Below are 13,290 nucleotides of genomic sequence, written 5' to 3' on the forward strand. Positions count from 1 at the left end.
AAAAAAAAAAAAAAAAAAGAGCGCTTGGTGCAGGAGGAGAGGGCTCAGGGCAGTGTCGCAGCGCCTCGGGCGTGGCTCTCAGGGTGTCAGTCCCGAGGGCGGTGTCCCGGACTGGGAAGCTCAGCGTTGGGGATTCCCCATCTCCCCGGGGTTTCACTTCTCCCTGTCCCAACCCGTGTCAGGTCCTTCTTCCTGGATACCGCTGACGCGGCCCCAGTTCTCACTGCCATTGGGTGCCAGTTTCCAGAGAAGCCAATCAGTGTCGCCGCGGTTCCCGGTGATAAAGTCTCCACGGACCTACCCAGACTCAGACTCTCCCCAGACCCCGAGGATGGAGGTCACGGCGCCCCGAATCGTCCTGCTGCTGCTCTCGGGGGCCCTGGCCCTGACCGAGACCTGGGCGGGTGAGTGCGGGGTCGGGAGGAAGCGGCGTCTGCGGGGAGCAGCGAGGGGACCGCCCGGCGGGGGCGCAGGACGCGGGCGCCGCGCGGGGAGGAGGGTCGGCCGGGTCTCAGCCCCTCCCCGCCCCCAGGCTCCCACTCCCTGAGGTATTTTTCCACCGCCGTGTCCCGGCCCGGCCGCGGGGAGCCCCGGTACATCTCCGTCGGCTACGTGGACGACACGCAGTTCGTGCGGTTCGACAGCGACGCCGAGAATCCGAGGATGGAGCCGCGGGCGCCGTGGGTGGAGCAGGAGGGGCCGGAGTATTGGGACCGGGAGACACGGAACGCCAGGGGCAACGCACAGACTGTCCGAGTGGACCTGCGGACCCTGCGCGGCTACTACAACCAGAGCGAGGCCGGTGAGTGACCCCGCGCTCGGGTCACGACCCCTCCCCACCCCCACAGAGAAGCCCGCGTCCCCCGGAGTCTCCGGGTCCGGGAGTCACCCCGAGGCTGCCGGACCCGCGGAGACCTTCGCCCCCGGAGGAGCCCGCGGGGACTTTCACCCGGTTTCGTTTTCGGTTTAGGCCAAAATCCCCGCGGGTTGGGGGGGGCGGGGGCAGGGCTGAGTGGGCGTGGCTGACCGCGGGGCCGGGGCCAGGGTCTCACACTATCCAGTGGATGTACGGCTGCGACGTGGGGCCGGACGGTCGCCTCCTCCGCGGGTACCGGCAGTTCGCCTACGACGGCGCCGACTACATCGCCCTGAACGAGGACCTGCGCTCCTGGACCGCGGCGGACACGGCGGCTCAGATCACCAAGCGCAAGTGGGAGGCGGCCGGTGAGGCGGAGCACAGCAGGGACTACCTGGAGGGAAAGTGCGTGGACTCGCTGCGCAGACACCTGGAGCACGGGAAGGACACGCTGCAGCGCGCGGGTACGCGGGGCCGCGGGGCGCCTCCCACATCTCCTGTAGACGTCCCCGCTCTGCTCCCACAAGGAGGGGAGGAAAATGGGACCGACGCTAGAACGTCGCCCTCCCTCTGATCCAGAGCAGGAAGACGCCTCCTGGGTGTCCAGATCCTGTTCCACAGAGTGACTGTGAGGACCCGCCCTTCCCTCCGGGACAATTAAGGGATGAGTCCCCAGGGAATGGAGGGGAAGACAGTCCCCGAAAGACCGATCGGCGGTTCCTTCTGACCCCGCAGCAGCCGTGGGCACCGTGACTTTTCCTCTCAGGCCGTGTTCGCTGCCTCACGCTCTGTGTTTGGGGTCTGATTCCCGCCCTTCTGAGTCGCTGGCCTCACTCAGGCCAGGACCGGACGTCCCTGTTCTCCCCGTCAGAGACTAGAACTTTCCGAGGAGTAGGAGATTATCCCAGATCCCTGGGTCCAGGCTGGTGTCTGGATTTCGCACTCCCTCCCCCCGCCCCGTTTGTCCTGTCCATTCCCAGGATGTCACATGAGCATTGCTGGAGTGTCCCATGAGGGATGCAAAGTGCCTGAATTTTCTGACTCTTCCCCTCAGACCCCCCAAAGACACACGTGACCCACCACCCCATCTCTGACCGTGAGGCCACCCTGAGGTGCTGGGCCCTGGGCTTCTACCCTGCGGAGATCACACTGACCTGGCAGCGGGATGGGGAGGACCAGACCCAGGACACGGAGCTTGTGGAGACCAGGCCTGCAGGGGACGGAACCTTCCAGAAGTGGGCGGCTGTGGTGGTGCCTTCTGGAGAGGAGCAGAGATACGTGTGCCATGTGCAGCACGAGGGGCTGCCGGAGCCCCTCACCCTGAGATGGGGTAAGGACGGGATGGGGGGTCACATCTCTTTTCAGGGAAAGCAGGGGCCCTTCTGGAGCCCTTCAGCAGGGTCAGGGCTGAGCCTGGGGTCAGGCCCCTCACCTTCCCGTCCTTTCCCAGAGCCGCCTTCCCAGCCCAGCGTCCCCATGGTGGGCATCGTTGCTGGCCTGGTCCTCCTTGGAGCTGTGCTCACTGGAGCTGTCGTCGCTGCTGTGATGTGGAGGAAGAAGAGCTCAGGTGGGGAAGGGCTGAGGGTGGGGTCGGGTTTTCTTGGCCCACTGGGGGTTTCATTCCCAGGTGGAAGTGTGCCCTGCGTCACTACGGGGAAGTTCCATCCACACACACCTGCTCACCCAGCCTGGGCCCCATGTGCCAACACTGACTCTTGTAAAGCACGTGTGAAAGTCCAGGACAGAGTTTTCACACAGATGATTGTGGCGATGGGGACCTGGTCCCCAGCAGTCACAGGTCAGAGGGGAGGACCTTGCTCAGGACACACCTCCAGGAGGGCAGTTGATCCACTCTTTCCTTCCCTCGTGTTTTCTGATCCTACCATGGGTCTTCAGTCACGGTTCTGGAACCTTCTCTGGGGTCCAAGACGAGGGGGTTCTTCCAGGACCTCATGGCCCTGCCTCCTCTCTGGCCTCTCACAGGGCATTTTTTTCCCACAGGTGGAAAAGGAGGGAGCTACGCTCAGGCTGCCTGTAAGTATGGGGGACTTACCCCTGAGTCCTTTGGGATAGTGTAGACAGGAGCCCATGGGGGAGCTCCCCCACCCCATAATTCCTCCCGTAGCCACATCTCCTGTGGGCTCTGACCAGGTCCTGTTTTGTTCTGCCCCAGGCAGCGACGGTGCCCAGGGCTCGGATGAGTCTCTCATGGCTCGTATAAAGGTGAGACTCTGGGGGCCTGAAGTGGGAGGGACTTGGGCAGAGAGGACACCGCTGGGCTGTGGGGAGTCTGTGATTGGGACATTTTGAGTGTGTGGTGCCCCGTTCAGAGTGTTATCACTTACAGTGACTGATGTGATTTTCTTCCTGATTATTTTTTTCTGCAGCGTGAGACAGCTGCCATGTGTGGGACTGAGTGATGCAGGATTTGTTCACGCCTCCCCTTTGTGGCTTCAGAGCTTCTGACTTCTCTATCTGCAAAGGCCTCTGAATGACTCTGCGTCCCTGTTTGCGTGATGTGAGGAGGTGGGGAGGCCAGCCCACCCCCGTGACCACCGTAACCTCCTCCCCACACTGACCTGTGTCCTGTCTCCAGTCACCTTTCCTGTTCCAGTGAGGTCTGCATTCCTGGGACGTCTTCATCCCTGTCTCAACTTGATGGTGCACCGAGCTACTTCCTTACTGAATATGAGAATTTGAACATAAATTTGTTTTCTCAAATTCTTGTCATGAGAGGTTGATGAGTTAATTAAAGGAGATTCCTAAAATTCAAGAGAGGAAATAAATGGAAGACCTGAAACCTTCCAGAATCCGTGTGTTTGCTGTGCTGAGTCTGCTGCAGGTGGGGACAGAACAAGGCTGTGAGGAGCCGAGTGCGGACGGGCCTGTGCCCAGCTGGTGCTCAGTCCATCATGGGCTTTATGTGTCACTCCTTGGCTGGGTCATCTTCACTGCTCTTTTGTCCTTATCCCTTCAGTGAAACCTTGACCCAGCAGGACCTGTGATCACAGTGGCTGAGACATGGCCCAGGACGGCCCCTGCATGCAGGAGTCTCTGCGATGTCAAGAGATGAATTTTCTTACCTGTCCAGCTCTTGCCCTCCTGGTAGGGCTCTTTCTTAAATGGCATTTTCCATCTTTTCCCTAACCTTATTATTTTATTTTTAATTTATTTTTATTTTTTATGGATACGTAATAGTCTATATTTATGGGGTACATGTAATATTTTGATACAAGCATGCAATGTATAATGATCAAATCTGGGTAATTAGGATATCCATCACCTCAAATATTTATCATTTCTTTGTGTTAGGAACATTCTAAATCTTCTGGTTATTTTGAAATATGCAACAAATCATTATGTTTTTAAGAAAAATTTTTTTTGAGACAGGGGCTCACTTTGTTGTCTGGGCTAGAGTGCAGAGGCATCATCATAGCTCACTGCAACCTCAAACTCCTGGGCTCAAGTGATCCTCCTGCCCCAGCCTCCTGAGTAGCTGGGATTACTGGTGATGCCACCACGCCCAGCTAATTTAAAAAAAAAATTGTTCGTAGAGATGGGGCCTCACTGTTGCCCAGGCTGGTCTCAAACTCCCAGGCTCAAGCAATCCTCTCACAGGCATGAACCACCCCCTGCAGCCAAGTGTTCACTATAGTTGCCCTATTGTGCTACCGAACACTGGGTCTTATTCCTTGCATCTATCTGTGCTTTTGTGCCCATTAACCAACCCTCTTCATTTCCACCTTCCCACTACCCTTCCCTGCCTCTGCTAACCACTGTCCTATCCGTTACCCTCATTAGATCAATTTTTTTAGCTGTCACCTGACAGAGAACGTGCAGTATTCGTTTTTCTGTGCCCGGCTTATTGCACTTAACGTAACGTGCTCCAGTCCCACCCACGGTGCTGCACCAGCCTTTTTAAAGGAAACAAATTCTGGAATTGGCAGGGAGGAGGGATCCCATCACTTTTCCCTGAGGTGGATTTTTGCTGGAATTCCTCTTCCGCTCTGCTCGCCTCCCCTCTCGCTGCCCTTAGTTCCAGTGATCTCAGCGCTGGATCCAACTCAAGCTCATGGATTCATAAAGCAGGGTCTGAGTTGCATTTATACTTGTTTGGGAAATTGGGCCCATAGTCAAGGATTGTTCTTCCCCAGGAGAGAAATATCACAGTGTGCTGCAGTGTGCAGGGGGCTGGTGTGGGAGGGAGGGTGAGGGAGGACACACAGCGGCACAGGTGAGAAAAGCACAGGTGACAACGATGTCAGTGTGACAGGTGTGTCTGCCAGATGTAGGATAGACTGTTTTTGCATCTGGGAAACATCACTGAAGTGAAAACAGAAAACTTCCTAGCTTTGTGGCGTGTATGTTCTAGTGGGAAGAGACAGACTATGTTCTATGAGCAGAGCAAACAAGGAAAGTGTTTCTGTTAGAAGACGGTGAGTGTTACAGGGGAACATGACCCAGAGTGTGGGGTGTGGGGACAGGCAAGGTGGCTGTGGCACTGGGGGGTCAGCGTGGCCCTTGTTGCAAAGGAGAGAAACATGGAAGCTCTGTGCTCTGAGGAAGGATTTGAAGGACACGATGAAGTATCTGCGAGGATGCTGGGAAGTTCTTTCCAGGCAGGGGAAGCTCAGCGCAAACGCACCGGAGCAGGAAGGCGTCTGCGCTGTGGGAGGAGCGGGGAGGCCGGGAGGCTGCACAGAGAGCAACTGAGATGAGGTCAGAGGTGGGGCTGGAGCAGGTGGGCCGGAGGGTGTGGGGAGGGCCTGACCTTTGCTCTGAGTGAGATGGGGACTTACAGGACAGTTCTGAGCAGAAGACGACATGGTGCAACTTCCCTTTTTAAAGGGTCTGTCTGGCTGCTGTGCTGAGAGCAGAACTGAGAGGTGGGAGGAGCGAGGAGTGGGGAACAGCGGGAAAGGAGGGCAGGTTCCAGGCTGCAGGTGGCGGCTGAGCAGCGGAAATCCAGGGAGGCGCTGAGTTCTGGATCCATTTTGAAGATGGACTTTACAGCGTCTCCTAGTGCATCTGGGGTGTGAGAAGAGGCGTCCGGGAGGACACGCACAGTGTGGGCTGTGTGAGCGGAAGGACAGAGCTGCCGTCGGTGGAGATGGGGACGACTGTGGCAGGGCGTGTTTGAGGAGGGGGCGTCGTAGGCATTCAGTGGAGGAGGCGCCACCAGGAGTGCAGGGGAGGGGGCCGGGGTGGCAGACAACAAGTCTGGACTTCAGGAAAAATGTCTGGCTGGAGGAGTAGATTTAGGGGTGACACCATGTAACTGATATTTAAAGCCTCGAGCGGGGATGAGGTCGCCAAGGGAGTGACTGGCTACGAAAGAGAAAGGTAACAAGGGCTGAACCCTGGGCCTCCAGTGCTGAGGATCTGATCCGACCACACGCCCAGAGCCGACTGCACAGTTCCGACGCCACGTCCAGGAGGCGCGGAGACCAGGGAGCCCCAGACTGTACTGTGTGTGCAGGAGTCCCCTGGACGTGGCACTGAGACACAGAAGGTCAGGAGTGGAGCGTGACGTCCAGTGTTCATGACAAAGGTGGAGCTGATGCTGCTGGTCTTCAGGTCACACGTCCGCAGCAAGAACACAGAGCAGGATCCCCACGTGTGCGCTCAGCCCCCCTGCAGGGCTTGGTAAACACGCGAGTCCTTGCTCTTGTGCGGGACACTCTGAGCGGGTGGCTCTGGTAGAGGCCTGAGTATTGTCCAAGCGCCACCAGCAAGCCCAGTGCCCAGCCAGAGTGCAGCCCTGAGGCCAGTGACCAGAGGGTGCCCAGGGTGGATCTTACACCTATTTAAATGTCCTCTTTTCCCCCAAGAAGAAAAGGGAGAACATATGTCATTAATTATGAGACATGATGTTGGGAGATTCGCATCATTCTCTCTATGGTGGGGTAGGACCAGGTAGAAGATTCCAGAAGTGGCTCTCAGCTCTACATAAAGAACATCTCTGAATGCTGCTCTCTGACACTGTTCCCCAGATTGATTTCTCACTCACTTCTTGGAGCGAACAATGGAAGGCAAAGTTTTCTAATTTACACATAAAGTAGTATTGCAACGATATTGGATCATTTGAAACAAATCGGCAAGGTAAAGAAGCTGGATAGGTGTATACCACATGAATTAAATGAGCATCAGAAAAGAAATTGTCTCGAAGTCTGCCTTTCTTTGCTGTCAGGATGTAAAGGTGAACCATTTCTACACCGTATTGTCATGTGTGATGAAAAATGGATTCTTTTTGACAATCGCAAGCATTCGGCACAATGGTTGGATAAAGATAAGTGCTGAAACTCAGTCCAAAACTAAATATTCATCAAAAAAGCTAACGGTGTCAGTTTGGTGGTCCAGCGTTGGTCTTATCTGCTACAGCTTCATGAAACTTGGTCGGTCGATTACAGTGGATGTCTACTGCAACCAATTGGATGAAATGATGAGGATGCTTGAGATTAAGGAGCCAAGATTGGTCAATAGAGACAGGTCAATCCTCTTGCAAGAGAACCCTTGACCATATGTCATACAAACAAGCCACTCAAACTATAGCAGCTGGACTTGGAAACTCTCTGTCATCCACCATATTCACCAGACCTTGTACCAACTGACTGTCACTTCTTCCAGGCTTTGGACCATTTCTTTTTTTTTTTTTTCAGAGTCACTCCATTGCCCTGAGTGGAGTGCCGTGGCATCAGCCTAACTCACAGCAACCTCAAACTCCTGGACTCAAGTTATCCTCCTGCCTCAGCCTCCCAAGTAGCTGGGACTACAGGCACATACCACTGGGCCTGGCTAACTTTTTCTATTTTTAGTAGAGATGGGGCCTCGCTCTGGCTAAGGCTGGTCTCCAACTCCTGAGCTCAAGTGATCCTCTTGCCTCAGCCTCTCAGAGGATTACAGGCATCAGCCACCGCACCGGGCCTGGACCTCTTCTTGCGATTAAAAATATTCAATTGTCAACAAGCTGTGGAAAATGTCTTTTGTGATTTCATCGCCACTTGCTCTCCAGGCTTCTTCGCTGCTGACATAAACAAGCTACCCTTAAGATGGCAAAACTGTGTTGATGGTTCAGGCGCAAACTTTGATTAATTGTACTGCTTCTTGTTTGAGACATAATAAACTACACTTTTGATTGGAAATCAAACACTTTATATTTAACGAGCTAATATATATGCTATTGGGGCTAATTTTATTGGAGGGAAGGCCACAAAGCCAGGCTTGTGGCTACACAGCCAGGAGCAGAATCCACAGTCCACCCTCAGTCAGGTCCTTCATAGGAACCCCTGCCCCTGCTGCTGGGGACAGATGCCGCTGCTCACACCTCTGACACCCTGATGCTGGACACTGGGCCCTGCGGCAAGGACTGCTGTTACTGCTGCTGCTGGCAAGTGGACACCGCTAATGCCACTCAGCCACCTTTACCAAAATGCATTCTTCACAGTCCTAGACTCCCTCAGTCCCCTCGTCCTGGGCAGAGTCTGGCAGGTGGCTGTCTGGTGGAGCCTAAGCCTCACGTCCGTGTTCACCTGCAGGGATGACTGGAGGGTTGTCCTCTCCTATGTAGGGAGATGGTTTCTGTCCCCTATGGAGACTTTAAGTGTGAAATCCTGATGAAGTAAGAGGGTTCAGGTGCGGAAGGTGAGGGGTGGAAGAACAGTGACAGATTCCCATCATTGCAGCGGTGATGTGAGACTAGAGCTTTATCTGGCACTTTGCAGGCCCTCGGGTTGGCTGGATGAACAAGTGACTGATAAATGACATCTGTCCACCCATTCCCTTGAGACTCGGTTATTAGCGGCAGCTTTTGTCTGCAGCAGGTTCTACTCTGGATCACTGGGGTGGCATCGTGGGATGGTGAAACGATTACTCAATACATCTCCTCCTTCCTCTCACTGGGACTGAAACGCTCAGGTCTGCAAGACCTCAGAAGATCTGTGTGCACTGATGTTCTATATTAATATTTATATTTCCTTGTGTATGGAAATATTTCTGGGGAGAGAATCTCTGACACTTACCAATTTATGTGACCCACACAAAGGCCTAAAAAATAAATTCTCCTTTTCTAGATAGACGTTATGTCACTGAAAGTCTGGACCGTGAACTGTTTGTTGGTAGCAAACTGTTTTTAGCAGACCTGGGCCATGATGTAAAAGCTTATATTTTGTTTATCTTTTGCTCTGGGACAGAATAAGGCAGAGGTTTACTTGCTTACTCCTACTCTGAATTTCTCTTTGTGGGATGGCGACAGGTTTTTTTCCCCACCCAAACAATTTTCTGGTTATCTGGGAGCAATTGGGAGCTCTACAATTCAATTCAATTCTAACACTGACCAACTGGCGTTAGCCTCTCACTCCACAGGCTAAAGGGCTCAGTCCCACAAGGGTGTCCTCACTGTAGACCCAGGTCACAGGTACCAGGTCCCAGCTTACCTGATTTCTCTCTAACTTGGCTACAAAGTCACGGGTTCCTGGCCTCTCCAGGTCTGGCAGTTTGCTAGACCAACCCACAGAACTCAGGAGAGGGCTGCACTTACTATTGCGCTTTACTATTGTCTCAGTCCATTTTGGCGGCTAGAACAGAAGACCCGAGTCTGGGTAATTTATAGTGAGCAGAAATTTATTTGGCTCACAGTTGTCGAGGCTGGGAAGTCCAAGATCCAGGGACGGCATCTGGCCAGGGCCTTCTTGCTGGGTCATCCCAGGGCAGAGGCAGAAGGAGAAGAGGGGCGACAGTGAGAGAGAGCAAGAGGTCAAACTCGCAGCCTCAGGCCCTTTTATAATCAGCATTAATCCAATAGTGTGGGCAGAGGCAATGTGGCCTAATCACCTCCCAGAACGCCCACCTCTTAGCACCATTGCCTTGGAGATTAAGTTTCCAGCAGAAGCTTTCTGTCCAGAAACATTCAAACCAGAGCAATTATAAAGGATGCAAATGAGTAGACAGATGCAGAGGTACACAGGGTGAGGTCTGGAGGGGTCCTGGCCACAGGAACCTCTGTCCCCTTGTGTTGGGGGGCACCATCCTCCCAGCACGTGCATGTGTTCGCCAGGTGGGAAGCTCCCCAAACTCCACTGTCTCCAGGTCTTCATGGGTGTGTCATTGTGTAGCAGGACTGATGACATCATTGGCCATCGGTGATTGAGCTCAACCTCCAGCCCCGTCTCCTCCCCAGAGGTTGGGGATGGGGCTGAAAGTCCGACCCTCTAATCACAGTTTGGTCTTTCTGGCAACCAGCCCCGTCCTGAAGCTATGCAGGAGCCCCTCGGCCAAGACTCATCTCATTAGCATATTAAGACACACTTGTCACTCGGAAGAATCCAAGGGTTTTAGAAAGGGTGTGAGGAAACAGGGAGAAAGATAAAATATTTTTATCATACCAGAGATCACCCCTGGCCTTTGGCCACAGATCTCTTAGAGCGAAAGAATCATAAGAGTAAAAAGACACTGGCACATTCCCACAGTCCCGGTCCGTCATTGACAGTCAGTCCCGTCCTGTCCAAAAACAGGAGTGGTCTCAGCGACATGCGGCTTCACCCTTTCAGGCATCTGGTAAAACTGAGCTAAGAGACGATCGTCTCTTTGTCACATCTCTTTTGAGTTCGCGTGATTGGATTTCCCTCTTTACATAACCCATTTATTCATTCCTTTTCCCTCAGCTGCTAGTCCTGCTTCTCTTCATTCACACCAAACTGTCTCGATGTTGGAGGGAACTTCGGGTCTGGCTGCTGTGCTGGCCGTGACTGCAGGCAGCAGTGCTGTCCCAGCCAGCGTGTCCCCTCAGGGCACTCTGCTCGCAGAGGCCAGGGCTGTTGGGTACAGCCCCAGTGGGCTATCTGGCCACCAGGCCATACAGCCACACTCACTGTCAGCCCAGTTGTGACAGGTGACATGAAGGGACAGCACGCTCCTTCAGACCCTCAGGAATCCTTACAGAAAGGGTTAAAAGTATATTTACAGTTCCTCGCACAGGAATCGCTCCTGTTTCTGGCGCTTGTAGCTGCATCCCTCGTCCTGGGGTCACAGCATCGGACAGGAGAAAGAAACAAGCACACTGAGGTGAAGCACAGTCATCACGCCGGTGTCCTCCCCCGTGGGAAGAATCGTGTGTGTCGTCTCAGCACCCTCCTCCACCCCTCTCCCCCACATCCACCAGGAAAAGGGAGGAAAGCAGTGGGGACATTGCTTTGTCCTCGCGAATGCCCAGTGTGAGGACACTCCTGACGGCGTGAACCCAGCCCTTCCTGCTTATATTCCCCACCTGTTTGTATAACCAGTCTGTCCTAGCTGACCTTTCTAATTCTCTGTCCGACTACTGCTCTGAGGAGCAGAGCTCTCTTTCTGCTATTGCACATTTTGGGCTGTAAACTGTGTGTCCTGGTGTGACAAAATGTGACTTGATGGTCCAAACTATTGCCATATCTTCTGTCCATATTCTCTTACATCAGCCTGAGCAGTTGCACCCGCTGCCAGAGCTGAGCAAGCCCAATCCAGAGTTCGTGTCTGTTCCCATCAAGACCCATTTGCTGCCTCCCAGGGCTCCTGGTGTCAGTCTGACTCCCAGCTGTCTATTTTCCAGGTCTTCCCAGTGGGGATTCTGCCACAAAGCCATGTGTTGTCCCTGTCTCTTTTCTTGGCAAACAGAATAGTATTTACAGGTGCTTTGTGCCTAGGAGGGTGTGCAAGGGTAACACGTCTTGGTTCAGCCCATCTCTGCATTGCTGCAGCCCCAGCGCCCACTTATTTCATGGCCTCACGTGACGACCTCAAACAAGCATGTGGATTGTTTTTAGATGCAGACACTATGTTGTCCAGGCTACACTGAGACTCCTGGGATCGAGCGATCCTCCCACCTCAGCCTCCTGTGTAGCTGGGACTGCAGGTGTGCCCACCAAGCACGTGGAGATAAGTCCGTGTCCATGTCAGTCACCTTCCAAATTGGAAGGGAGTCATTCCGCTGGGCATCAACAGGTCCTGCCTTAACACACCCTCAAGTCACCATAGTGATTTCCACAGGACTGTGCCCCACCTGGGCCCTCCTTTCATAGGCCAGTTTTCCATTGTTCTCTTGTCTAGTCATGTGGCCAGGCCACTGGTCGCCACCCATAAATCAATAAAAGCCAAAATATAGGGGCTTTTATCATCGTTCAATTCTTCCATCACTGCAAGGAAAACAGCATGCAGTTCAGCCCACTGAGCCCATCTGTCTTCTGTCCTTTGATCAAAGGCGCAGCCTTCCACACAGGGTGTTGTCCATTCATCTCGGAGCTGTAATTATCAGTCCCTGACCCACAAACCAATCAGCTGTTTGTGAGTCAGTCGATTGATACTGCAGTTCAAATCCCAGGGCTGTCTGCTGCAGAATTCCCCTTGCTAGGGGAGGTTGGATTTTGTTTTATTTATACCTTCAATTGATTGAAAGAAGCCTTTCCACATTATTGAGAGCAATCTGCATTATTCAAAGTCTAGCAATTTATATGTTAATCTCATCCAAAAAACACCCTCACAGAAACATCCAGAATAATGTTGGACTCCCTGTCTGGACATTGTATTCCAGCCAAGATGACAAATATAATCAATTATGATATTCCCCAATACAAAAATATTCTAAGGAAATTAGTTTTTGACCTAGTAAAACAAAGAGTCAACAACTGTTTCTGAAAATTTATAACCAACCATTAGCAAGCCCTTCTAGACATTTCTTACCCAAATTCACTTTACAACAGTGGGCCAAAATAGTCTATATTTGCTCAAAAGCAGAGAAGAAGAGAAAATTGGAACAGCAGAAACAGCAAAAAAAAAGAGATGAGAACAATGACAAAGATGACAGCAGTTACTGCATTGGAAACAATGCAAATGTGAAGACAGATGAGCAACATCTTTAAAGGACTAAAAGGAAAATGCTGTCAAACTAGATTCTATTCCCAGGAAAAATGTTGGGGTGTGTGTGTATATACACATTTATGTAAAGCAAAATACAGTCATGGGTTACTATGTGATATACTGATATGCATATACAATGAGGGATGATTAAAGGTAATTAATATTTCCTAAAAATATCTATAAAAATTCAGACATTTTAGACATACAGAGAATGAAACAATTCATAATTAACAGACCTGCACTATTATGAATGTTTCAATCCTTCAGGCTTAAAGAAAATGATACCGGATACAAACATGTAAGGAAGCGCACCAGAAACGGTAGCTACGTGGGTAGACACATGGGATTTTTTCATACTATTAACATAAATCTTATTAAAAGACAATTGCAATGACTTTACCAGAAATGGTAGTGAACTCCAAAAACACATCCTCCCACTAAAGCAACTATTAACATAGAAAAAATTGACAAAAGCAAGTTTTTCTGAACTCCAGAAACTAATAAAAACTTACAACCACCAAGGGAGTGCTTAATGAAGAAAGAAGCTTCTA

At 52.2% G+C, this 13,290-nt stretch overlaps 1 protein-coding gene across 2 annotated transcripts; it reads left to right on the forward strand.

Moving 5' to 3' along the window:
• Positions 1-199: 199 nt before the first annotated feature.
• LOC105817288 (HLA class I histocompatibility antigen, B-14 alpha chain-like) lies at positions 200-3,666 on the forward strand. 2 transcript variants are annotated; one of them, XM_012652941.1, is made up of 8 exons: positions 200-404; positions 533-802; positions 1,045-1,320; positions 1,911-2,186; positions 2,307-2,423; positions 2,858-2,890; positions 3,030-3,079; positions 3,244-3,666. In XM_012652941.1, exons 1-8 carry the CDS (start codon positions 332-334, stop codon positions 3,274-3,276), a joined length of 1,128 nt encoding a protein of 375 aa, XP_012508395.1. In that variant the 5' UTR covers positions 200-331; the 3' UTR covers positions 3,277-3,666. The 2 variants fall into 2 exon arrangements, with proteins under 2 accessions (XP_012508395.1, XP_012508394.1); XM_012652940.1 differs by having other exon boundaries at positions 1,911-2,423; positions 3,244-3,652.
• Positions 3,667-13,290: the final 9,624 nt, after the last annotated feature.

This window comes from Propithecus coquereli, unplaced genomic scaffold (genome assembly GCF_000956105.1).
Source record: "Propithecus coquereli isolate 6110/MARCELLA unplaced genomic scaffold, Pcoq_1.0 Scaffold404, whole genome shotgun sequence".
Taxonomy (NCBI): domain Eukaryota; kingdom Metazoa; phylum Chordata; class Mammalia; order Primates; family Indriidae; genus Propithecus; species Propithecus coquereli.